Here is a 23,018-nt window from a genome sequence, read left to right as displayed (position 1 = left end):
GGGCTAATGCAATTGTTGATACCTTATCAAGAGTGGCTTCAGGCTTAGCTAGCCCTCATGATTTTGATGACATTCCACCTTATATAGTTAATTTTTATAGTAACGATTTAAGTAACCTTTCCATATATATATATATATAAATAAAAAATAAAAAAAGAGTAATCATAATTTCAAATGGAGCACAGGATAAAAAGCTTAAGAAATTGAAAGACTAGCAGCAACCAGTAATCACTAAATAATTGATGAAAAGAACTCTATACATATACACCAAGGAGCTATACCTCTTTACTTCATTTCTAGCACAACACACATCAGTAAATTCTAGAAGCCTTTGCATTTGAATAGAAGGATGCATTGTCATGAAAGCAAATAAAAAATACAACCACAATTTAAACAAATTAAACCAGTATAACCCAGCCAGTGCAAGAACCACCAGACTAAATGCAGCTGCAAAATCATTCAGAAACCACTTCGGTAAGAATAAATATATGGCAATTAAATTTCGGATTTTGCTAGTGTAAAGCGCGCTTGTACCTCCCTTTCCTTAACTTCATCTTCAGCTATATCCATGTTATACAATAATAATTACCTCATTGACTGCCCATGTATTGGTACATTGATTCAAATGGAGCCATTGCAGAAGTTTGTAAATACAAAAATTGTATTGACACACAATCACCTATTTGGAGCATACAATCAAATTTGAAAAGTATAGTGACCAACAAGTGTTATCTTCAGTATAAATAAAGGAAGTGCAAATGGACCTCTTGTAAGATAAGGATTTACTGCTCCCAGAAAGAAAAGCCTCGTTCTCTTGTTACTCTTCTTGTCTCAGGTTCGCGAAGAAAAGCTTTTTCCCTATCAGATTTACTGGGACTGTGTTTGAAATTCTTTTTAAGACTACCATGTTCCAATTGATTGTGTTCTACATCTTTTACTTGGCCCTCTGTTACTTGTGGTCTCCCAGAAAGCCATGCCTCAAGCATTTTTTCGGTCTTTGGTTCAGGTAGGAAACCTTTCTCTTGCATCTCTAGATAATATCTGTATGCTTCCTCTACCTTTCCATTCAGAAACAGACCATGAATCAGTACAATATAAGAGCTACGATCGTGGCTGATTCCACCTTCCCTCATAGCATTCCATATCCTAATCACTTCATCGAGCTGGCGCCACCGGCAAAACTTTCTTATCAACATTATATAAGTCTCAATCGTTGGATCACACCCCAACTCTCTCATTTTGTCCAAAAGCTCAAATACTTCTTCCTTGACTCTTAATATTCGGAAGAAAGCATGAAAAGTCCGAATAGACGGGCATAAGTGTCGCTTCAACATCTCATCGAAAAATTCATTTGCTTCGTCAATTTTGTGGGTTTTACAGAGAGGCTTGATTAGGGAGTTGTAAGTAATGGCGTCTGGAGTAACATTGTTGTCTTCCATTGTTCCAATGAGATTTACGGCTTCTTTCACAAGCCTATTCTTCGCAAGAGAATAAATGACCGCGTTATAAACCTTCCTATCAGGAGCGATGTTTCTTCTCTTCATTTGCTCAAACAGCTGAAGCACCCTATAAAGTTTAGAAGACTTCGAATAACAAGATATCATACTTGCATAGGAGACAACGTCGTGTCGGATTCCTCTCTTACTCATCTCCTCCCAAACCCTTTCTGCATTGCGCGCACTAACAATAAAACTGCACCATCCATTAAGAATGATGTTAAAGCTTTTGGTGTCAAGTGGGAAAACATTTTTGTTGCAAAACAATAAGTGCTCAGCATCCTCCACATTCTTGTACCTGCAAAGTGCAGAAAGAAGGCCATGAAATTCCTCCAACCCAACTCGCAAGTTAAACCGTTTAAAAGCATAGAACGTGTTTATAGCCCTTCCAACATCATGCACAGCACAATATTTCCTTATCATAATCATGAGAGTTTGTGGAATGACAAGAGATTCACCAGTTCGTACTCCTCTCATTTCTTCAATTAAAGCCCAAGCAGTATCAAACCTCCTCATTTTACCAAGGACTGATATCATTGAATGGTATTCGCGGACCGAATGAGCATACCCTGATTGCTTCCCAGCCCACAAGAAAAATGTGAAAGCTGCTTCCCAATCATTGCGGATTCTCGAAAGAATCTCCACAACTAACTCTGATGATGCCTTAACACTGCAATGCTCCAGCTTGTGCTTAATTTCAGATGGTCCAGTACCCGGTTCGTGCATTATATCCAAAATGGTCTTAACATCTTCGGCAAAACCATCATCCCTTAAATGTAACTGATTCTTATTCTTATCATGGTCATCGTCATTAACATCATCATTATCGTCGTCATCACTCAAGGCCTCATCCAATCCTAAGGCAGGGGCACTAGTGGACACTCCAAAGCTTTTGGTTGAGGATTCAGTAGAAAGGAACCTAACTAAGAAACCAAATTTTGGTGAAGCTAAAAAAGATTCATAGTTTGAAGAGTTAAAACCATTGAAAGAAACACTCATAAGAGGCTTATGAACTATATCACAGTGATTAACAGCGATTGGGTTTTGCGTTATGCGTAATAGCACCACAGATAAGTTAGATCTGATTCTGATCATGATTGAAAAATAGGGAAATCAATATATCGAAATTGGATGGAGCGCAAAAATAAAAATTTTAAAATATCGAGCCAAAGGTGTTTGCGAAAATGACTCAGAGAGAAACAAAGCTAAATAGTTCAGTGACGCAATTTACGCACAAAAAAAAAATGTAGTGTGTGGTGAACCCAATAATCATAGATTTAAGAATGAATGGATGGAACGATTTAGGGGAAGAAAGTTGTATATCACGGGAACATGAGAGAAAGATTGACATACCAAAGCAGCAAAACGAACACACATCGCTACTGATCAATGCATATTTATCACACAACGCTAAGATAAGTAATGTATTTTAAAAATGGAGTAACTTCGTCAAAATTCTAAATAGCCCTTCCGTCACATTTTTTTACAACATGTGACAATGCTCAAAAATAAAAAAGTTATGGATTATTTTATAATTTTGAAGTGAGGGACTTAATACAACTTAACAAAATCATGACCAGATTGAGTATGTCTTTTTTAAAATTAAAATTGATTTTAGTCTCTACAAATTATTTTTGTGAGTTATATCAATTAGTTGTTTGTTCACATACTTATGCACGTGAAAAGATATCAATCTTTTGATTATACAATAAATATTATAAACTATCTTGTAATAGACAAGTTTTACTAAAATATAAACAAAACTATGTTTTATGTATAAACAAAAATGTAAAGTATTTTATGAATCTTATGGTTAAAGAAGCATACTAATTGTTTATCTTTTAAACTAATCACTTAATCATTGTGAGTAGTTGCTCACTTAGAATTTTGTGTTATCAAGTAAATAAAGAAATATTACATTGAATGAAAGTAGACATATTAGACAACATATAATAATTAGAGAGACTTATGTATATGATTTGAGATTTAAATGAAGATGTAGTGTTTAACACCCGATGTCTCCAATGATTTATGACTGTAAATGAAGATGTGGTTTTTTAAACCACTTGTGTTGCAATCTAACAAAAAAAGCTTTTGTTTATTCATATACTTTTACACATCAAAATATACTCCAATCTTTAGATTATACAACCAATATTCTAAACTATCTTTCGATAATCAGGTCTTATACTTGAACAATATATGGATATGATACTTTTGTTAACGGGAGTCTCACAATTCAACCCTTGTGAAGCTGTAAATCACTTCAATAGTATCTGATGGTTCATCATAATATTTCTGAGTGCACAAAGAAGAATGACATCAATCAAACTTATCATTCATTAATCTCAGACAAGTTGGTTCACCAAATTTAGGCAATGAAAAATTAAATCATCAAATTGAAGATTGACAATTAACGAAGTCCCTCCCTCATTAATCACGATTAAAAATAATGAGTTGACACATTATTTATGGCATGCTCAACGAGATGAGAAGAAATAAAGGATTAACTATCATCACCAACAAAACCATTTAAACAAAAATGAAATGGTGTAAGCATCACCATTTTGTTCATCTCTCAAGACAAGATATATAAATGCACTTAATGAATCGAATGAATCTGCCGGAGCTGTAAATCAGATAAATTGTGTATTAATTACATATGAAAAATAATGAAGCTATAATCTCCCATTATTCCTGAAAAGTAGACCCATATCCAATTCCAATTCTGCTTGAAGTAATTTCTGGTCATCATGAATGACAGTATTTCACCTCAAATCCATGCTCCGAGATTTCGGATGAGTAATCTAACAAATGATACTAGTGCTGTTACCTAGATGATACAGCTTCGATGGCACTTCCTAGCGGCCAAGCTGCCTCGACAAGGGCATCTTCGTATTTTACTTTCTTTACCAATGTAATCTCTTGCCATGGATATATGCCTGCCAACAAGTGAAAACAATAAGTGCATGAAGATAATTTACTCAAGAGTTTGTAGAAATATTGCCATGTATAGCCAACCAACTTTGGAATAAAACCTACCAAACCCATCAACAAGCAGTGTATACTGGTATACAAGATCCATGCAAAGATATGGAAGGTTCCCCTCTTCAACACGTGGATAAGTGGATTTGGCATTCTCCAGTTTTGTTTGACAAGCTTGCTTGGCGGCATCCTCAAAATCCGCAGGACGAACTATTGCAACTGGTGAGTTTGGATTGGCAAAACCAGCCTGTGAAGAAATAATGTAATTAGAATGCCAATGCTGTAGCACGAGAAGCAATTCTGTCAATTGTTCCAAGAAACATCAAATACCTCAGCAGCCCGGTCAAAGAAAAATGATGCAACAAAGAGGTTTTTTTGCCCATCCCCACCTCCACCGTTCCATATCCCACCAAAAGTGCACTTCATATGTGTACAAGTTGACTCATTGACTTTGAGGGCCTTGAGAGCTACACTTTTGCATTCATTTAAGCTTGCTCCAGAAGGAGAGGATGAAGCCTTAAAGGACTTTCCTCCATAGTTGTAAGATCCTGAGAAGAATTATTAAAAATCCGCTTGTCGTAAGAACTATAAGGTAGGAAGAAAAAACATACAGAAAATTTAATAATTTGGAGCTCTTTTTCCCGTATCAACCAATGAAAGGTTAAACAAAAGGGCTGAAATGCAACTCAATCAAAATAGCACCGGGCATACAGAAAAATTTGTTGTAATTACCATCATAGCCAGATAAGATACACGGGTTTTCAGCATCACCAGAAGCCTTTAAAATCTCAGCACGAGCAGCTAGTAAACCATAGCGCAAGTAACTGAGAGCAAAAAGTAAAAAATCTATTAGTCTATTAAAGAATATCTATCGATGGGAAGACTGAATACTCATGAAAAAAAGACTGCAAAGTGGAAATACCCAGGTCCATGAATTAATGCTAGTGTGCTACTAAAGGCTTAAAGGTTGTCAACAGAAAAAAATTACATTATAAACTAGCATATCAAGTAAGTAGGAAAACCTGTGAACATAGAGGTAATATTTTCTTCCCCTGAGAAACATCTCCTTAACATACGGATCCTCTCCATCAGTTACTTTGGGAGCCATGGCAGCATCAGACTCAGATATGGCATATGCCATTTGAACAGATCCACCTCCAAGATCAACTACCCCAACAGTCTTAGAATAATCTTTTCCCAAGTTTCCCAATAGATAGTTAATAGTAACCTAAAATAAAACAAGAGACAAGGTAACACAAACAAGATACTGCATCAGCACTTTAGAGGAGAGAATGCACGAAGTTCGCAATTCTGTTACCACCATTATTTCATGTTGATGCTTTTAACTATTAAACTTTTGAACAAAACAAATGTTCTACCAGTGGGAATAGGCAACTATGAAAATCTATCAGAGAATATATTCAGTATATTAGTCAATGAAAATATAGGATTTCTAACTTTCTAGTGTTCTAAAGACAGCAATTCTTTATATTTTAGAGTTCTACATAAATTTTATTTTTCTGATATATCTAAGCATTGCTCATAGTTCTAAATAAATTTTATTTTTCTGATATCTCTAAGCATTGCTCATACCTCTACAAATAGAAAAAAACAATTCAATTATGTTAAAGAAAACTTGGGGCGAAGGTATTTTATTTATGCAGTGGAACCTAGAGCTCTTCATAGTTGAGCTGATTTGAACAAAACCATACAGTGGAACCATTTATGTTTGTCAGAATGTACCATAATTTAAATATCTAGGCTTTTTTTGCATTATGGTAGAATTATAACCAAATCTTTGGAATCTAACAATCAGGAACAACGCCAACGTCTTGTGTCATTCTTCATAGTTCAGATCATCTATATTTTAGAACACTAACAATGAGGCCCATCCATAAACTCTGAATGTCATTTCTTTAGGGCAATCCATGCTTTTCATTGTTATGTTGACTCCCCAAAATTTATCCAGTAGAACAATTACTTAAATGATTTCATTTGTCAGAATGAACCATATTTTGAAATATTTTGTTTTTCACATATGATATAAATATAAGCAAATCTGTGGAATCTAACAATCAGGAACAAGAATCAAGCCAGCATGACTTATGTCATTCTTCAGAGTTCAGATCATCAATATTATAGATATCTGATAATGATCTCTAATAGTTGTCACCACTTCACACCAGTATGAAACTAGTTATGTAACATGTTTACTAACAGCATTCCTTAAAAACTAAAACAGCAACTAAGCTGGCCAAAACACTCTTACTGGACAGTCAAACCAAAAAAAGTATTACAAATCATTGTAACTAAAAATCCAAATCAATGGGATTTATTATTTGATAGTCAATGGGATTTATTTTATTATATGATATATCTACCCCCAACATCACAACAGGTCAAATCAACAATTAAATCCCATCGACTATCAAATAATAAAAGTGATGTACATTTTTTTATACAATTCCTTCTTTATGGAAACCAGAAGGACCTAAATTGATGGTGACTTAAGTATGTATTTAGTGTTTCATCCTTTCATCTTTTGTGGTAGAGTTCTCTTTCAAGAGATTGAATCCATCTAGAGCAAATGCATTTTTACAACTCTGTTTTCTTATTTTCTGGTTGTGCTACAAGAACTCCTTATCTGCCTCTGTTGTACTTATTTTTTTTATCAGATCTCACTACATGGTATTGTGTTGAACTCAGTTACTCAGCAAACTTGTCATTTCAATGAATTTCTAGTTCTTTATTGTAGCCAATGGAGGTACTAGATTGCACCTTTTGAGAAAAATACAATAACAAGCCCCAATTGAAAGTTCAACGAATCAAAATCAAAACAAGGACTAAAAAGTCTAAACAGGTTTCTTGTCCTATCTCAAATAACATAGCTGTGTTGACAAAGAAAACAAAAAATATGAAAGCAAGGGGGAAAGGTAAGAATAAGGAAGTATACTACTTGCATAATTTTACTAGTAAAAAATAAGGGACTATGCAGGTAATATAACCTTCTCGTGTTAAATTCCAACATGAGGGGAATCCAAATCCGATAAATAGAAGAGAGTTTGTTCAGCCCTATTCTTTCAATCTAATAAGGATCTGGGGCAGTTTCAAGCAATTATTCCCTATACATTCTAGTCTACAACAATACAATCTGTGTTAAGAAAAGCTTGTCAAATCTCCTCTAGTTAGGATGCATTCTAATCTTGAGGCATTCATAACAAATGGCAACACAAAGCTATAAACATATCATAAGAAAAACTTCAGAAAATCACTGATAGCATTATGTTCATAAATCATACCCATTGAAAAGCACCTTCTTGTGTTCCATCCAGCACCGTAACTGCATCAGCCTCAGATCTCAATGTGCTTCTTTTCTTAAGCAAATCCCTTACCTTAAATCAACGAAAATTCAAAGCAACAAACAGTTAAAATAAAACCAAATGTGCACAGCTTCTAAAACCACTGATATAGAGAAAACACAAAGCAATAGTCACCGCTTGTAATATCCTATCAGATGCATCCCCTTCCAAAGCCCTCAAACCCGCAGTTGCCTGCATCACCACACAAATTCAATTCAATTCAATTCAATTTAATTTCCTGTCATAGAAACTCAAAAGTAAAAACAATACACACACAAATGCAGTGCCAAAAATAAAATAAAATAAAATAAACCACACACCCCAACTCGAACGGGTGTCTTCGATCGCAATTCCCGAGGAACAACACTCTCCGCTTTCTCTAAAAGCGAAACCAGAGATTCCGCTGCTTGCTGCGGATTCTGAGCATACGCACTCAAACCTGGTTTAGTCTGCAACACACAAACCAACACTATAAGATGCATATATGAATATAAATATTATTTATTATATTATACTATATTAATCTTTTATATAAAAAAAGGAAGGAAAAAAATGTGTTGACCTGCTCGAAAAGTTCGAGATCTTTGCCAATGTGAACGAGATCTAGATTCTGATCGAAATGGAAAACGTGGACGCGGCTACCGGAGCTACCGGCGTCGAAAATGACGGCGTAAGTGCTACCGGATTTTTTATCAGGGGAAATTTTCCGATTAACGAGGGCGTAATCTCCGGCGGATTCATAAGAGGAACTCGAAGGCATCATGTAGAGAACGAACGTGATGAGAAGGAGTGGAATCGATACAACGAGCAGAGTTCCTCGAAATCTGTAGATCTTATCGGAGAGAGACTCCTGACGGCTGGGACGCTTCAGCATTTTGCTCAATTCGAACTCCGAAGAGTGTTGATCGGCGGTGTGCGACGGTGGAGAGTTACTGCTGGACTGACCGTCGAAAAGCTCGGCGGAAGACGGCGATCGGTAACGGATCTGACCGTTGGTTGCGGCGGCAGGTGGAGCCTTCAATTGCTTGGGATCTTGTAGAGGCTCCAGTTCTGTGTCTTGGGGATTTTCAGAAGTGAGTTATTAACGAAGACGACGATGGTGGATCTGTAAACGACGTCGATGTGAAAACGGTGTGAATTTGTCCGTCGTATATTGGGAATGAGAAATGCACGTTGCGTCTGAGGGTCCTTTGTGACACTCTCTATCTCTATCTCTATCTTAGTGAGAGAAGAGAAGTGTGTGTTACTGAATGGTTTCCTGTTGTGTGCGGGAAAAATGGTTAAATCGTGTAACTGTAATGTAAAATTGTAAAGGAAGGAAATGAAGACTACTGAGTTGGCTTTCTTCTAATGCCGAGTCGGACTTACCGAGTTGGTCTTCTTTCTCTTAATCTTTCCGCCTCATTGGAGTATATTAATTAAGTGATTATATTGTGAACCAGACCAAAAATACTATTATCAAGTTATAGTTATAGATTACCACCATCAAGGTGGTGCACCTAGCCGTCACCCTACTTAATGCAATTTAATTAAGTATAAGTAAATTGCAAGGGAATAAGTTACGTATCATATACGGTCTTTTCTTTTCTTATGTATATCTTATCATATCATATACAGTCTTGCTTGCAAATAATGAATTAACTTTTTCACCTTTATGTGCTTTAGAATTAATTATTTCTTGTGGGTATTACATGGCAAAAATTTTAAAAATAAAACATACAACCTGTCCATGTACTACGCAAAACGCAATGATGATAACTTGTTTAAGCAGGACAGTCCTTCTAAACTTAAATTTTAGATTTAATAAAGAATTTGCTAATGAATCATAATAGTTAATTTATTAAAAAAAATATTTAATTTAATTTTAATTACTTGAAAATCATTAAAAAAAATTGTTGTGATTGCATTGAATGTTTACATTTTTTTACACCAATTATATATGAAAATTAAACTCATTATTTAAGCATATTTTATGAATTTTGGAGAAAATGTTTCTTTAACCAAAATGGCAGGAGTTGGAGGAAGATTACGCTCGATACGTATTAGAAAAATTCAAAATAAAAGATGAAGTTTAGTGTAGTGCGATTTTATCTGTCAACAAAATATAATGTGTTTTTGGGGTGACCCAAGCATATACGCTCAAATATGTATCGTCTTATGCATAATAATTTTATAAAACTAACAAGTTATCCGACCAATACTATATCAATAAATTTGTATATAGTTATATAGTACGTTATTATTAAACAAAAGAAAAAAACAATTTAAGGTAAGAGATGTGCATACACTACATGATCCTCCTTACCGCACTGTAAACCATCTATCATATTCAAGCAAAAAGCAAAACACGATATTTGTGATATTAAGTTATGCATTGCGAGTTTGTAGTTTCATTAATTTGTCATTTACTAGCAAATAACTCATACTATGTCAAAATATTGGGAGTAGGTAAGTTATTTATTTATCTTTTATAAGGATGACCAAAGGGCCAAAAACAAAATAGTACTACAAACAAACTCAATAAGGAGAAGAAAACCCCATCAAGTCTCAATGCATCAAAATAATCCCTAAAGTTTTTAAGCAAACAGAACTTGGGTTTTTCCAGAAACGAATCAACAATGTGAAACAAATCAATATCCAGCCTAGATACTATTTAAATCTTTATTAAATATTTCTAATTAGTAACTGAATATATGGGTCATGCTCAACCCAATAATTTAGCACTAACAGTTTCAAATTGATATTGTGCTTGATGAAACACGTTCCATTATGATCTGAAAGATGGAGGAGGCCCCAACAGAAACATAAGAGAGAATGAACAAGAAATGATATAAAATAAGGCTAGCATGATGCTTTGATATTTGACAACTTGTGACATAAGAAACAAAGCTATCATTGATGCCTCTTCATGCTTTTTTCTGTTTTACTTCTGGTGGGGGGAAGATAGCGCGAAATAGCCAAGCAGCCAATATTGCTCCAGTGAAAGGACAAATCCAGTATACATAGAATTGGTCACATGTGTTGTGCCGGTTGTTTATGTATGCCCAACCAAATGCCTGCATAGCCCAACAACCATAATGTTATTATTCATTGTCATTATATCAAAAGGATTCAAAAAATGTGTACATAGGAAAGATAAATACAAATGATGAATCACTATCACTAATTATGCATCTGAAGTTCACCAAATTTCAATATGATTTCTTAAAGTGAAAATTCTCTATCACATTAGTCCTTTAGGTCAATTTCAGAGACAAAATTGACCGGTCCAAAAATACTAATATGGTCGAGAATTTTTAATTTCCAAAATCATTTTGGAATTTCACAAATTTCAAGAATCATGTTGTCTTGGCTTCAAAAAGTTCGAGAACTAAAATGGTTATTCCATCCAATTATAAATTATTGGAACTTCAAAGAAATAAACAGTATCAACATCAAAGAACTTGGAATAGAATGAGGAACATCAAATTGCTAATGTTAAGATAACAATTTGGAGTCAAACCATGAACATTCAACTAGAGTATTGGATATCAAGCAAATCGATTTGCTTCTCGATTATTTATATACCCTGTCGGAAACAATATGGAAGATGGCAAGTTTTCCTGTCATGTTAGGAAATTCTGATGGCACATAATGTTCCAAGAGAATATTGGGGCGAAATCTCATGCTGACGACACTAATATAGAGTGAATCAAAGGTTATTTAGCAAGGAAAAGTGAAGATATTGGAGTCTCATAGAGTGCGGTACTGGCATTTTTTTATATTCCAAATAAGACTGGACGAGATCTGGCAAGTTTAGGTACATAATCAAGATTCTAGTTCAGTAATGAGTCCTTCCATTATGTTGACTCAGAAATTAGAAAAACAATTTCTGAAGTCCTTGATTAAACGGAACCATGCTCTGCCTATTTTTGTAACATTTTTGTTTTGTAATTTTATAACTCTTGACAAAAATATATTTACAGTATAAACATTATAATATCACTTTAACAGTATTTGCACCTTTTTATTAGTAATTACTCATCCAAATGTAATTTTCAGTAATATATCAAACCATGTTACTCCTATCATAATACTCACTTCCTTTCAGCCCCACTTTTATACCAAAATCATTTTTGCAAAAACCAACCTTGAAATCGAGTTCACATATACATCAACCAAACAATGGTTTGAGTAACACAACCATAACAACCACAATCAAGCCTCATCCCCCTAAGTAGGGTCGGCTACATGGATGAACGACGCCATAACATTTTATCACATAGCATATTTCTATCCAGCTCATTAATCTCTAGGTCTCTAGTAACACAACCATGAAAAAAAATGGACTTTAACAAATCAATTCCCTTTAAAATCATTTCGTATCAAAACCAAATTTACTAAGCCAAAATCATTTGAAAATCAAGTTCACAAATACTTCACCAAACATTCAATCCAGTAGCACACCATGCGTGAAAACAATAATATAAATAAATGCAAAAAAGTATTGACTCACATTGGCCGGGTTCATGGATGGACCAGTGTAAGCACCACCAGCCATGACCAAAGTGACGGTTGACATGGCCAGCAACCAAATCTTCATTAACTCGTTACGAGGGCCCTTGAGGAATATGCAGAGGACAATAAAAGTAATCACAAATGTCAAAACCAATTCAGCAACAGCACCAGTATGCAAGTCCACTTTCAAAGAAGGTCCCCCGATCATGTGCTTGTATTTCGGATGAATCAACTCCGAAATTGCCATTGCACCGCCAGCAGCACCAAGTGCCTACACAAGTAACACAACGATTATGCAAGTTTTTGGGTGAATATTTGATATACATTATTTATTTTGAATGGGGTTGATTTTCAAAAATTGATTGGGATCCAATTGAGTTCGTACCAAGTGACTCCTAATTCATGTTAAATTTAGCTTGAATTTCGAAATTAGCTAATAGTAAATCATCAATATAGTCTCCACAATCCAAAATTCTAAAAGGAGATTGAAAATCCTCGAACACGTTATTCTCTTTTCCACAATTCTTGGACTAAACATACATGTTATAAAGTTCTTGCAATTCAATCAGGAGTACCCAAATTCGAACCTTGGCTGAAACGATCTTTGACCGGACTTTATTTACCTCCCGGCTAAATTCCTGATTGTCACGGTCTTTACCTCTAAGAACCAGAGGGTTAAGACCCAAAAAATAAAGTATATGCAATCAAAATATTTCAAATTCATAGATAATTCCAAATTTTATTAATTTCAGTTGACCAAATTGACCAGTGCCTCCTTCGAAACACAATGTTACCACTTCAAAGCATAGGTTTCAAAGCAAAACACTATTTTCGCTAAAATCACATTGCAAAATTAATTCGGGTAACAAGCCAACACAATATATTCCAATTAATCATTCCTTGAAAAATCCCTAAAAAAATTCATAATGAAACAAAAAATTAATTTTTTTTAAAAAAAAAAAAAAAAGAATCCTAAAAATGTCAACTTTAACATCACATAAATCACCATCAAGAAAAACAAAAAACCCAATAGTACCTGAGCAGGGAAACGAAGAGCCATTGAGAAAAGCGTATCAGAACCAAGACCAACAGCATAAAACGAAGCAGTCCCGGTAGGGTTAAAGCTAGCACCACCCATTGCACTACCAATTAAGGTAAACAAAAAAACAAGGAGAAAAACAAGCGTAGTGATGACAATGAAAGAAGGGTATGGAAAACCATTGTACGAAACGTCTTGAAGATCGAGGGATTTGGTTATAGCATTTGTAACTATCCCCAACATGGAAGAACAAAACACCCACATGAAAGTCAACACTGCATCTCCAATTGCTGACTTTATAGCACTGACCATCTTCGAAAAGGTTGTGGTTGATTTTGTTTTTGTCGATTGTTTGTGTGTGTGTGTGTGTCTGTTCGGTGAGGAGTTATAGATGGAGCAGTGGCTTTGAAAAGAGAGAGAAGGAATTAGGGGAAAGGGTCTTTGTGTGAATGGGTGAATTGTGATAAGAATTGGAAATGAATTGAAGAAGACGATGCGAGTGATTCACCTAATCAGATTCGTGGGATCTAACGTGGACCAGACCATTTCATAGTCAGCAAAAATCCTAACCCGTGTTTTCTTACTTAAATAACTTTTTTTGTCCCTTCAAATAAATATGTTTAATGTTGTCAAATATTGTTTTACCAATTTTAATCTCAATTTCTAAAATAATTTAAATATAGATTAAATTACATCTGCGGTCCATTAACTTAATTTCAGGTAAACTTTTAGTCTTTTATATTTTACTTTTCTCGACTTTTATTTTAATTTTAAGTGACAATTTGATATTTTATATTTTAAAATGTCAATAATGTTGCCTTCTTCTTTTTACAAAAATTCAAAAAAATCATCAAATTTTTCAAATAAAACCCATAAAATTCATTATCATCTTCAATAAAATACAAATTTAATCAAATTCATACCTTAAATCTTGAAATAAACTCATATTTTCATTTTTTATTTGATGTTGTTAGAGATGAAAATATGAGTGTATTTGAATATTTAAGTTATGGATTTGATAAAATCTGCATTATATTGAAGATGATTATTAATTTTATGGGCTTTTGTTGAAAATTTTGATGATTTTTTTGAATTTTTGTATAAAAAAGAATAACATTGTTGAAATTTTAAAACATAAAATATCAAATTGTCACTTAAAATTAAAATAAAGGACCAACTCGAAAAAAAAAAAAAAAAAACAAAACAAAACATAAATGACTAAAATGTTACCTGAAATTAAGTTAAAGAACACAGATGTAATTTAGCCTTAAAATGTATTATTTTAATTTTTAAATGATATTTAACTAATTTATTTAGAATATTTTGTATGAAATTATTTTTTAATAAATAATTAATTAAATATAATTTTAAAAATTCGTAATACTTCAAAATTCATATTTTTGTTGAAAAAAAAACTGAAAATTTATAAGAGAGTTCTTATAATATTTTAAATATTTAAAAAATAAAATTCAAGAATCGATTAATACATATGGGTTGATTTAAAAGTAGAGATTAAAATTGTTGATAAAAAATATTTAAATGACCATTTTTCAAGAAAAAAAATTAAATGACTAAAAACGAAATAATATTTAACAATTTTTTTCAAACTAAAATATCAAATATTAAATATATTCCTAGTTAGTTTTTTAAAAAATATTTTTTTTTTAAATAATACCAAAAAATTAATTAAGAAAATTGACAAATTATTTTTTAAAAGAAAATATATCAATGTAAATTAATTTTACACTTATGTCTAATAAGAGTAAACAATGTAATAGTTATTTTTTAAAACAGTTATAAAAATAAATTTGCATGAGAAAATAAAGGATTGTAATTAGACGACAAAACTAGTTTATACTGTTCATGCATAACCATTAAACTTTTTATTATAAAAAAGTTAAAAGTTTAGTGGACATTCATAAAAATAAATGAAGTTATATATATCTGTAGTGGTAAGTTGTAATTGATTGTTATTATAAAATGATCTTACATTAATAACGCATGATTTTATTCTCTTAATTTTATATTGATATCTGATGATGGGAATTAATTATTCATATATGCCATAATATTAGGGTGGTAATTTAATAGAATATATAGTTGTTAATAGATGTTAGAAGGTGTGTAATTATTATAGTAGATGTTTGTAAAAAACAAAAGGAACGGTAGTAATAGTAGATAATTTAATATAACTTTGTTGTGCTTAGTAAAAAAAACTAATTTTATTTTAGAAAAACCTCATTTATAGAAAATTATTAATGGAATATTATTAATTGAATTACCATATGTGAAGATAAGGGATTTTATGTTGAAACTTACGCATTTCACTTCAAAAAGTTATTATTATTTTAATTAATTAATTATATATATATATATATAATTTTAAATGATGACTGAATTCCAACAATTCAATAATTAAATTTAAAGGTTTTATTAAGTGCAGATTTTTTAAATTTAAAAACATTTTGTTGAATCATAAAATAATTTCAACTTAAAATATAATATAATTTTAAATATATAAGTAAATATCAACGATTAAATTATAGAATTAAATAAATTTTTAATTTTTATAAAATTTCAAACATTTTATTTTTTATCTTTAAAAAAAAATAACTTTGTAGTCTCCAAAGATTCTCATTTTTACTTTTAAGTCAAAATATGTATATCACTTTAATTTTTAATTTTTTTTTATTATATTTAAAACATTTTAAAGATGATTTAAATGTTAATTTTTAATTATTTAGTGCTTCAAAATGCTTGTTTTTTATAGAGAGAGATTTTTATAATATTTCAAATATATTATAAAAAATTTAAAAATATACATGAGTTAACTTTTATAAAAAATCATATTTTTTAAGACTAAAACATTAAGAAATTTTATGCGAAAACAAAAAGAAAATAAAAATATTCAGATGCATTAATTTTTCCCAAACAAAAAAATTATGCATGAATATTTTATCCCAAAAAGTAAAAATTAACGATTTTTTCAGAGGCAGATACATGAATTTTGTTTATGGACATTTCTATTGAGAGGTCTCATTTTCTTATAATTAATAAATGAGTTAATTACTTACTATTCTTTGATGAACATATATATACTCCTTTTGGTTTATGAACGTGAGAGCATTTATTTGGTAAAAAAAAAGAGAAAATAACACTGGGAGAGTATTAGTGGTGGGAATAGGTCGGATCAAGTCAGACTTTGAAACGTCTGCGATTAATTTTTTTAGGTCTAAGTCTGACCTACTGTCTATCATAGGGTTTTTTTCGGCCTGAACTAGCCTTTTAAAAAGTCTGACATGACCTGAAAACCTATTTAAAAGTTTTATTTACATTAAAATATTTAAATATTTTACTTATATCATATAATGTTATCCAAACACCTATATCAATGTACATATCTATATATATTAAAAAAAATAATTTAAAAAAAATCTGAAACAAACATCCTTCAAATCCTAAAAAATATTTTTTTTATTTGAAATAATTTTTTTTTTTTGAAACAAACGCACCTATTATTACCTCTCAAACAAATATGGAACCACAACTGAGTAATTGATTAATTGAATGACTACCAAATATGGAACAACTACCAAATATAGAATGCCTACCGAATATGAAATGACTACTGAGTGATTGTCTAATTGATATAATTTAAAATAGAAAATAGTATTATTATTAATATAATAATAAAAAATAACATTAATAAATAATAAAATATATATAGGCTGACCTGTGAAACCTAATAGATTTTTTTATAAGTATGAGTCTGATCTATTTAAATAAATAGACTTTAAAAATAGCTTGAGCTTTACTTTTTTATTAAATAGATTAAGACAAACAGGTCATAAGTAGATTAAACCATAAACTCTTGATGGACGGTCTAATCTATTGCCATCCTTATGGAGCATCTTATATATATATCTATCTAGATGTTACTATGTATTCTAAAATTGGGTAAACTTTATGCAAATTTGAGTAATATTGCCTTGGATAATTTATGATATTGCTCTCAATTACTTAAGTCTACAATAATAATTATCATCACAAATATATTTCTAATATAAATGAATATATATATTGGAACCAACAAAAATGATACTAATTGTCTCTGAAATATTTATCAAACTTTCAAATCCACACCAATAAAAAATTCTCATATTTTTAAATTTTTTAAATTATTTTATTAAAAATATTTTAATTTCTCAATTTAAAAAATATATATTTATTTTTACATATTTTAATTAAACTTATACAACGCACGAATAATATATCTAGTATACTCTTATACGAAATTGCTCAATAGTTTGATACATCCGTTTGATTTCGATCACATAATTTTAAAAATTACATACTTAATTTTAATTTTATATTTTAAAATATCAAATTTTAATGATTAAATAGTTGTTAATGTCCGACTGGGTAAAAGCTTTACTGTGATTCATTTGTTTATCGCTTTATTTTTATTTTTTTGACGTCATCTTTATCTGTTAATTTTTAAAATAAAGTTCTGTTTTTACTCTAAAATAAATTTAATAACTGCGGATTAAAAATCGCAGATCCATTTTCTCCTTCACTGTCGTCAGTGCAATCGAATCGGAGACACTTCACGAACCCTAATTAGATTCAAAACAACCAAAACCCACCGTTGTCAACCTCAATTCCATTATTCTCTTCGTCGGCGTCACGATTCTCGGCAATCGTAGGTCGGAACTTCGCGAATCACAGAGCTGTGAACCTCCGTTCGCGTGATTTGTCTCTGCGATTCCTCAAGGTGTTTATACTTCTCAGATCTATTGCAAAACATGTTGCTTTAAATCCTTAATCACATATTATATTTATTGCTTTTATTTCTATGGCAGAGTATCTTGTAGATTGTACAATACAAGTGGATTTGGTTTAAGTGCTATTTTTGTTGATCTGATTTGAAGGTTTGAAACTTTGAATTGTTTGCATTACTTTAAGATCTGTTACTGCTCAATTTGTATGCTTCCATAGATTATTGTCCGTTTTATGGTGGATGGGTTGCTATCTTTATGACTATTTTTCAGTGGCTCCAGCTCTTTAAGATCGTGTGTGTGTGAAGTTAGCATATTTTCATGTATTTATGGCAATATGTGTTTCCCATACAACTCGGGGAGGATATCATGGACGAAATAGAGTTGTGAAAGGTGGAGTGATGTTTAAAATTAGAGATCAATGCCAACTATGGACCAATACCGTAGTTCCGTACTCTGATAGGGATTCTCAATAGAAAAACATTCATAGGTCAAACAATTAAGTATAAGCTGCTTCTTGAGCACAAACAGTAGGATAAATTTTTAAATATGGAAAAAATGATTAAAACAACATTGTATCTTTATTTCTTTCTCCATCACAGTACTTATTTCCCTCTAGTGAAATCAGTCTACTCTAATCTAAATCTCTTAGACATCACAAAAAGTATAGGATTGTTGCACAGTAGAGTGAGACTAAGAACTTAATGCCTAACTAGTCAGAAAATAATCTATGATCTATGTATACTAGTAAAAATTTAGATGTGCTCATTTAACAGCTACTGTATGTTTTAATTAAATGGCACAAAGTTATTCAAACACCAACCAGTTTTCAGATATATAAACCCAAACAATTATGTGCCTAACCAAGAATAGAGGGTTAACCGACATCGTTTACGAGTGACCCAAACTGAGTCCTTCTCACTCAGTGCTTTGCACAAACATTTGTTGTGAACAACCTAATGAAATTTTAATGTAAGTTTTGTAGTAAAATTTGTTGTGATTTATTAGTTAATTTTTTCCATTCGATGTACTTCTGTGTGAGTGTGTTTTTAAACGTTATTTTCTACTTCAGTAAAAGATTCGATTCCTGCCACTATTATTTACTGCATTTGACCCCCCCCAAAGATCCTTGGTAGGACTTTGATTTTGTAAACCATGGAAGAACCTAGCGAAATGGGGAAACAGAAGGTAGTTAGGGTCAGAATGATTCTAAAGCATTCCTTTAGCTGCACTGTCCCATTTCTGCGACCAATACCATTCCGTGTCTTTACCAACTTATTAATGTTCACAATGTCACTAAAATAATAAATGTTTTCATCATAAGATTTGTCACAAGTCAGTACTAGATTTTGCTAGTTATTTGATATTAAATGTGAAACTAATAATAAAAGAAATATAAAGTTGGATTTAAAAGGTCTATCATTTTTACCCAATTAATGATAAAACATTATGACATGGTTTTGTTCGTGTTGTTGACACCAACTAGAGGCTGTTTGGAAGAGCTTGTTTGGGCTTACTCTATGACAATAACCATTTGTGTTTATTGAAGAGTTTATATAATTAGTTTATGAATTATGTCCATTAGCTGTTTTCAGCTAAAACAGCTTATTTTCATAAGCTCTCCAAGATAGCTTTAAAAGCAGCTTATACAAAATTTACCCTTATTTCCTCTTTGATTGTAGAAGCATTATATATAAGCACTTATTGAAAAGCATAAGCGTTTCAATAAGTTGTTTACCCGAATGCCCCGCATCGTAAAAGGTTTGCGGTGGTTGTTGTAATAATTAAGAAAATAACAAGTATAATCCCCAGCTAATAATGCTGATAATGTTTACCGCAATCAGAAAGACGAAAAATTCAAAAAATTGTAGACTGTTAAGTTAATATTTTATATGAAATCTATGCTTTTAATTTTTTGGTTTATTATTAAAAGAGTAATAAGCAATTCTATTGATTTGCTAGATGCAATGACATATGAACAATCTTACGTCTGTGTTAATGTCCATAATACAGACCGTCCACTAAGAAAGTTATAAAGGTCATATTGCGAAATTGAATGTTCATTATTTTTAGCTATACTGTATGATCAGATAGTATGATAGAATTCAACTTTGAAAATGGATTCTGGTTACTTGAAGTATCTAGTAAGCACCTTTTTGTATTACAAACTATAAAATATATAATGTTGGTTGCTGTTTGTTTTTGCAATTCACATCATTCTATTCTCTGACTTGAAAGGAAGTTGCAAATAATTCTATTATTTTCAACTAGAACAGTGAACTTTTTTCTTGATTCGGAAATTTAATGAATTTGTTCATTATGGAACTCAGAAATCTCGTTCTTGGAATTCAGTTACCTCGGTTTTCTGTTGTATAACTAAAATGTTTTGAGCATTATGTTTGACAGTAAAACAGTAAGTACAAGCCCCAGCTTGCTGTTGGTTCTTTTCGCACACAACACATTTTTCAGCTGTGATGTGTGCATTTTGTCTAACTGCATAGCAGAAGCGGGGATTCATAAAAGTAGCAAAACATGATTATGGATTAGTTCTTTCTGATTATAAATTATTGCCTATGTTTAATTTTTAATTTATATTCAAAGCCTACATTAACTTTTAATGTCCTATAGACAGGACTTGTATGATAATTGACTTGACATTTGTGTACTTGTACAGGTTGTGGAAGTTAAAATTTTTTTGCTCAAGATCGAAGTCTGCTTTCTCTGTTTCTCATAGATTTTTCTTTTCCTTCGATGGCATATCCATTCTCAGATTTCAAGTACTCCGATGGCCTCACTGTGGTGGGTATCTCCTTTTGTACAGCTATTGTTTGTGAGGCCATCTCATGGGTTCTTATTTACCGCACCAATTCTTACAAGAACCTCCGGTCCTCCATTGATAAAGCCTCCAAGAAACTCGAGACTATGAAGACAGACAGCAACAAAATCAACATTAAGAAGTCCAAGACCAAAAAAATTGACCGTGTTGAGACAAGCCTCAAAGAATCCAGCCGTGACTTGTCTCTTTTCAAGTTCAAATCTGGTGGTGTGGTTGCTCTGGTTCTCTTTGTGGTCTTTGGATTGCTAAATTCGCTCTTTGAAGGCAAGGTAGTTGCCAAATTGCCCTTCCAGCCTTTTGGGCTTGTTATGAAGATGAGCCATCGAGGGTTGCAAGGTAATGATCCCACTGATTGTTCCATGGCATTTCTATACTTCTTGTGTTCCATTAGTATCAGAACAAATTTGCAGAAGTTCTTGGGTTTTGCACCGCCAAGGGGTGCTGGTGCTGGCCTCTTTCCCATGCCAGACCCGAAGACCAGTTGATATAGTTTGGTTGTATTAAACATTTTATCTCGCCCTTTCTAGGTTGATGTTAATCTGGAACTGCATAATTTAAGTCAATTTATAATTTATTTGTATCTCTTAGGGAGACCCGCATGATTTTAATTTGTTATTATAACTGATACTGAAGAAGTCAACTTCAGTTTTATGATGGTTATTTGCTTATTTAGTGCAATAAAAAAAGTTTCTTTGCTTGTCTATGGACTATGGTACTATAGAAGGGGAGTTTCTTCGCTTAGCCCCCTTTCAGTCAAATCCCTGTATTTTTAATTGTTTTAACTGATAGTCTCTTAAAAGAGGAATAAAATCGACATTATAATTTATAAATTAATCATAAATGTCATGTGTTATTCAACAATTTGGTTCGAAGGTATCATTCTCCTTTATCAATGAGATTTTCAGTTGCCATGGAGCTTTTATGTTTTTGTAAGAAACTTGAACTGATCCATAAAAGTGTAGAAATTTGCAATTATAAAAGTTGAAGATGTTAATATATAGGTGCAGAATGTTGTTCCCAAGGTGTGGTTGGGGTGGGACATCTAAAGAACTTTGAGAAGGAGCTCAATAGTTCAAATTTAACATAACTTACTAACAACTACCATTTTTTTATCTATAAAAAAATAAACAAATTGCAGAGGATTGGTTCTCTGAAGATCACTTTATGGCAGAGAGAGTTGTCACACAAATTGACCCCAAGCACACCCAGGCAAAGAGTGTTGCTAACTACTTATCAATAGTTGGGTAACTCTTGTTAAGGTCGTAATTCGTAATCCATCCAATCTCCACTTACATTGTGGGATATTTCTTTGTGCCCAAAGCCGTGTTTAAAAAAATTGGAAGTCACATAAGCAACTTTTGGGTGGGCCATAACCTTGCTTGCACAACAAGGTTAGAGATTCATCACAAATTACGATTGTTTTGTTAGTAAGTGTCTCTGTCCTCTACGCCAAGATGTAATGTGTATGGACTTCAATAAGGAGCTAGTGACAAACCTCTTATTTTCTTTTGAAGTAGATCAAATTCTCAGTCTCCTTATAATCACTAATAGACAATAAGATGTATATGTTTGGGGAGAAAAAAATAGCGGAACTTATAAAGCAAAATAATGCTATTTCAAAATTATGCTTCGAACAAGAAAAATGAAAAAGTCATTTAAGCAAAAATTTGGAAACTCAACATATTTTCTGAAAACACCATCTATTATAGAAAATCCTCAACAAAACTATTATAGTGAGGATTGAAATAAACAAAAGAAGGGTTTTATGTCCTAAATATGATCTTCAAGACAAAACCATTAATCATCAAGAACTAAGCATACAAAGTAAATTGAGAGATGATTATTATTATTATTTTGAATCCGCAAGTTTTGTTCTAGCTTCTCCTTCCACCGCAACCACGCTCTCTTTGACAATTGAAATAAACCGATGCAACAATGACCAAATTGTTAATTTCTGCAAAGTTTCTAGTCTTGAAATTATGACGCCATTCTGGGGCAAAAACAGTGTCCCTGCCCAATTGCTTGAAT

General features: G+C 32.2%; 5 protein-coding genes across 7 annotated transcripts in view; 1 reads left to right on the top strand and 4 right to left on the bottom strand.

The window, feature by feature from the left end:
* Window positions 1-203: 203 nt before the first annotated feature.
* LOC101499141 (pentatricopeptide repeat-containing protein At5g15010, mitochondrial) lies at window positions 204-3,023 on the bottom strand. The gene has a single exon (XM_004493076.4). The coding sequence runs from the start codon at window positions 2,589-2,591 to the stop codon at window positions 783-785; it is 1,809 nt and encodes a 602-aa protein (XP_004493133.1). The 5' UTR covers window positions 2,592-3,023; the 3' UTR covers window positions 204-782.
* A 962-nt stretch (window positions 3,024-3,985) lies between these two features.
* LOC101498578 (apyrase 2) lies at window positions 3,986-9,362 on the bottom strand. Of its 2 annotated transcripts, XM_012713775.3 has the most exons (10): window positions 9,209-9,362; window positions 8,403-9,098; window positions 8,161-8,289; window positions 7,976-8,032; window positions 7,781-7,873; window positions 5,504-5,709; window positions 5,214-5,305; window positions 4,812-5,029; window positions 4,539-4,728; window positions 3,986-4,438 (listed from the first exon to the last, which is right to left on the bottom strand). In XM_012713775.3, the coding sequence occupies exons 2-10, from the start codon at window positions 8,712-8,714 to the stop codon at window positions 4,326-4,328; spliced, it is 1,410 nt and encodes a 469-aa protein (XP_012569229.1). In that variant the 5' UTR covers window positions 8,715-9,098; window positions 9,209-9,362; the 3' UTR covers window positions 3,986-4,325. The 2 variants fall into 2 exon arrangements, with proteins under 2 accessions (XP_012569229.1, XP_004493131.1); XM_004493074.4 differs by having other exon boundaries at window positions 8,403-9,277.
* Window positions 9,363-10,461: 1,099 nt separating this feature from the next.
* Window positions 10,462-13,935, bottom strand: LOC101498244 (aquaporin SIP1-2-like). Its single transcript, XM_004493073.4, has 3 exons — window positions 13,374-13,935; window positions 12,336-12,608; window positions 10,462-10,896 (listed from the first exon to the last, which is right to left on the bottom strand). The coding sequence occupies exons 1-3, from the start codon at window positions 13,686-13,688 to the stop codon at window positions 10,747-10,749; spliced, it is 738 nt and encodes a 245-aa protein (XP_004493130.1). The 5' UTR covers window positions 13,689-13,935; the 3' UTR covers window positions 10,462-10,746.
* A 3,874-nt stretch (window positions 13,936-17,809) lies between these two features.
* On the top strand, window positions 17,810-21,691 carry LOC101497706 (uncharacterized). Of its 2 annotated transcripts, XM_004493071.4 has the most exons (3): window positions 17,810-18,150; window positions 18,239-18,307; window positions 20,829-21,691. In XM_004493071.4, the coding sequence occupies exon 3, from the start codon at window positions 20,906-20,908 to the stop codon at window positions 21,473-21,475; it is 570 nt and encodes a 189-aa protein (XP_004493128.1). In that variant the 5' UTR covers window positions 17,810-18,150; window positions 18,239-18,307; window positions 20,829-20,905; the 3' UTR covers window positions 21,476-21,691. The 2 variants fall into 2 exon arrangements, with proteins under 2 accessions (XP_004493128.1, XP_073222235.1); XM_073366134.1 differs by lacking the exon at window positions 18,239-18,307.
* A 965-nt stretch (window positions 21,692-22,656) lies between these two features.
* The window catches only part of LOC101508200 (putative protein FTc), a 7,515-nt gene continuing 7,153 nt past the window's right edge, over window positions 22,657-23,018 (bottom strand). The window contains 1 exon segment of the mRNA XM_073366135.1: window positions 22,657-23,018. This exon segment is cut by the window's right edge and continues 35 nt beyond it. Coding sequence (XP_073222236.1) covers window positions 22,865-23,018 — 154 coding nt within the window. The 3' untranslated portion in view covers window positions 22,657-22,864.

Source organism: Cicer arietinum, chromosome 3, assembly GCF_000331145.2.
Source record: "Cicer arietinum cultivar CDC Frontier isolate Library 1 chromosome 3, Cicar.CDCFrontier_v2.0, whole genome shotgun sequence".
In the NCBI taxonomy this organism is placed as follows: Eukaryota; Viridiplantae; Streptophyta; class Magnoliopsida; order Fabales; family Fabaceae; genus Cicer; species Cicer arietinum.
This window is presented reverse-complemented; position numbering and strand designations above follow the sequence as displayed.

Excerpts from the sequence above, each read along its gene's own strand:
- LOC101498244 (XM_004493073.4), bottom strand. The coding sequence starts at position 13,688 with ATGGTCAGTGCTATAAAGTCAGCAATTGGAGATGCAGTGTTGACTTTC. Across the intron at positions 12,609-13,373 it reads CTCTTCGTTTCCCTGCTCAG|GCACTTGGTGCTGCTGGCGG; the intron begins GTACTATTGGGT and ends TTACTTGTGTAG. Across the intron at positions 10,897-12,335 it reads CATCCATGAACCCGGCCAAT|GCATTTGGTTGGGCATACAT; the intron begins GTGAGTCAATAC and ends TGGGCTATGCAG.
- LOC101497706 (XM_073366134.1), top strand. The coding sequence starts at position 20,906 with ATGGCATATCCATTCTCAGATTTCAAGTACTCCGATGGCCTCACTGTG.
- LOC101499141 (XM_004493076.4), bottom strand. The coding sequence starts at position 2,591 with ATGATCAGAATCAGATCTAACTTATCTGTGGTGCTATTACGCATAACG.
- LOC101498578 (XM_012713775.3), bottom strand. The coding sequence starts at position 8,714 with ATGCTGAAGCGTCCCAGCCGTCAGGAGTCTCTCTCCGATAAGATCTAC. Across the intron at positions 5,306-5,503 it reads TATTACCTCTATGTTCACAG|TTACTTGCGCTATGGTTTAC; the intron begins GTTTTCCTACTT and ends TTTTGCTCTCAG. Across the intron at positions 5,030-5,213 it reads TATCTTATCTGGCTATGATG|GATCTTACAACTATGGAGGA; the intron begins GTAATTACAACA and ends AATTCTTCTCAG.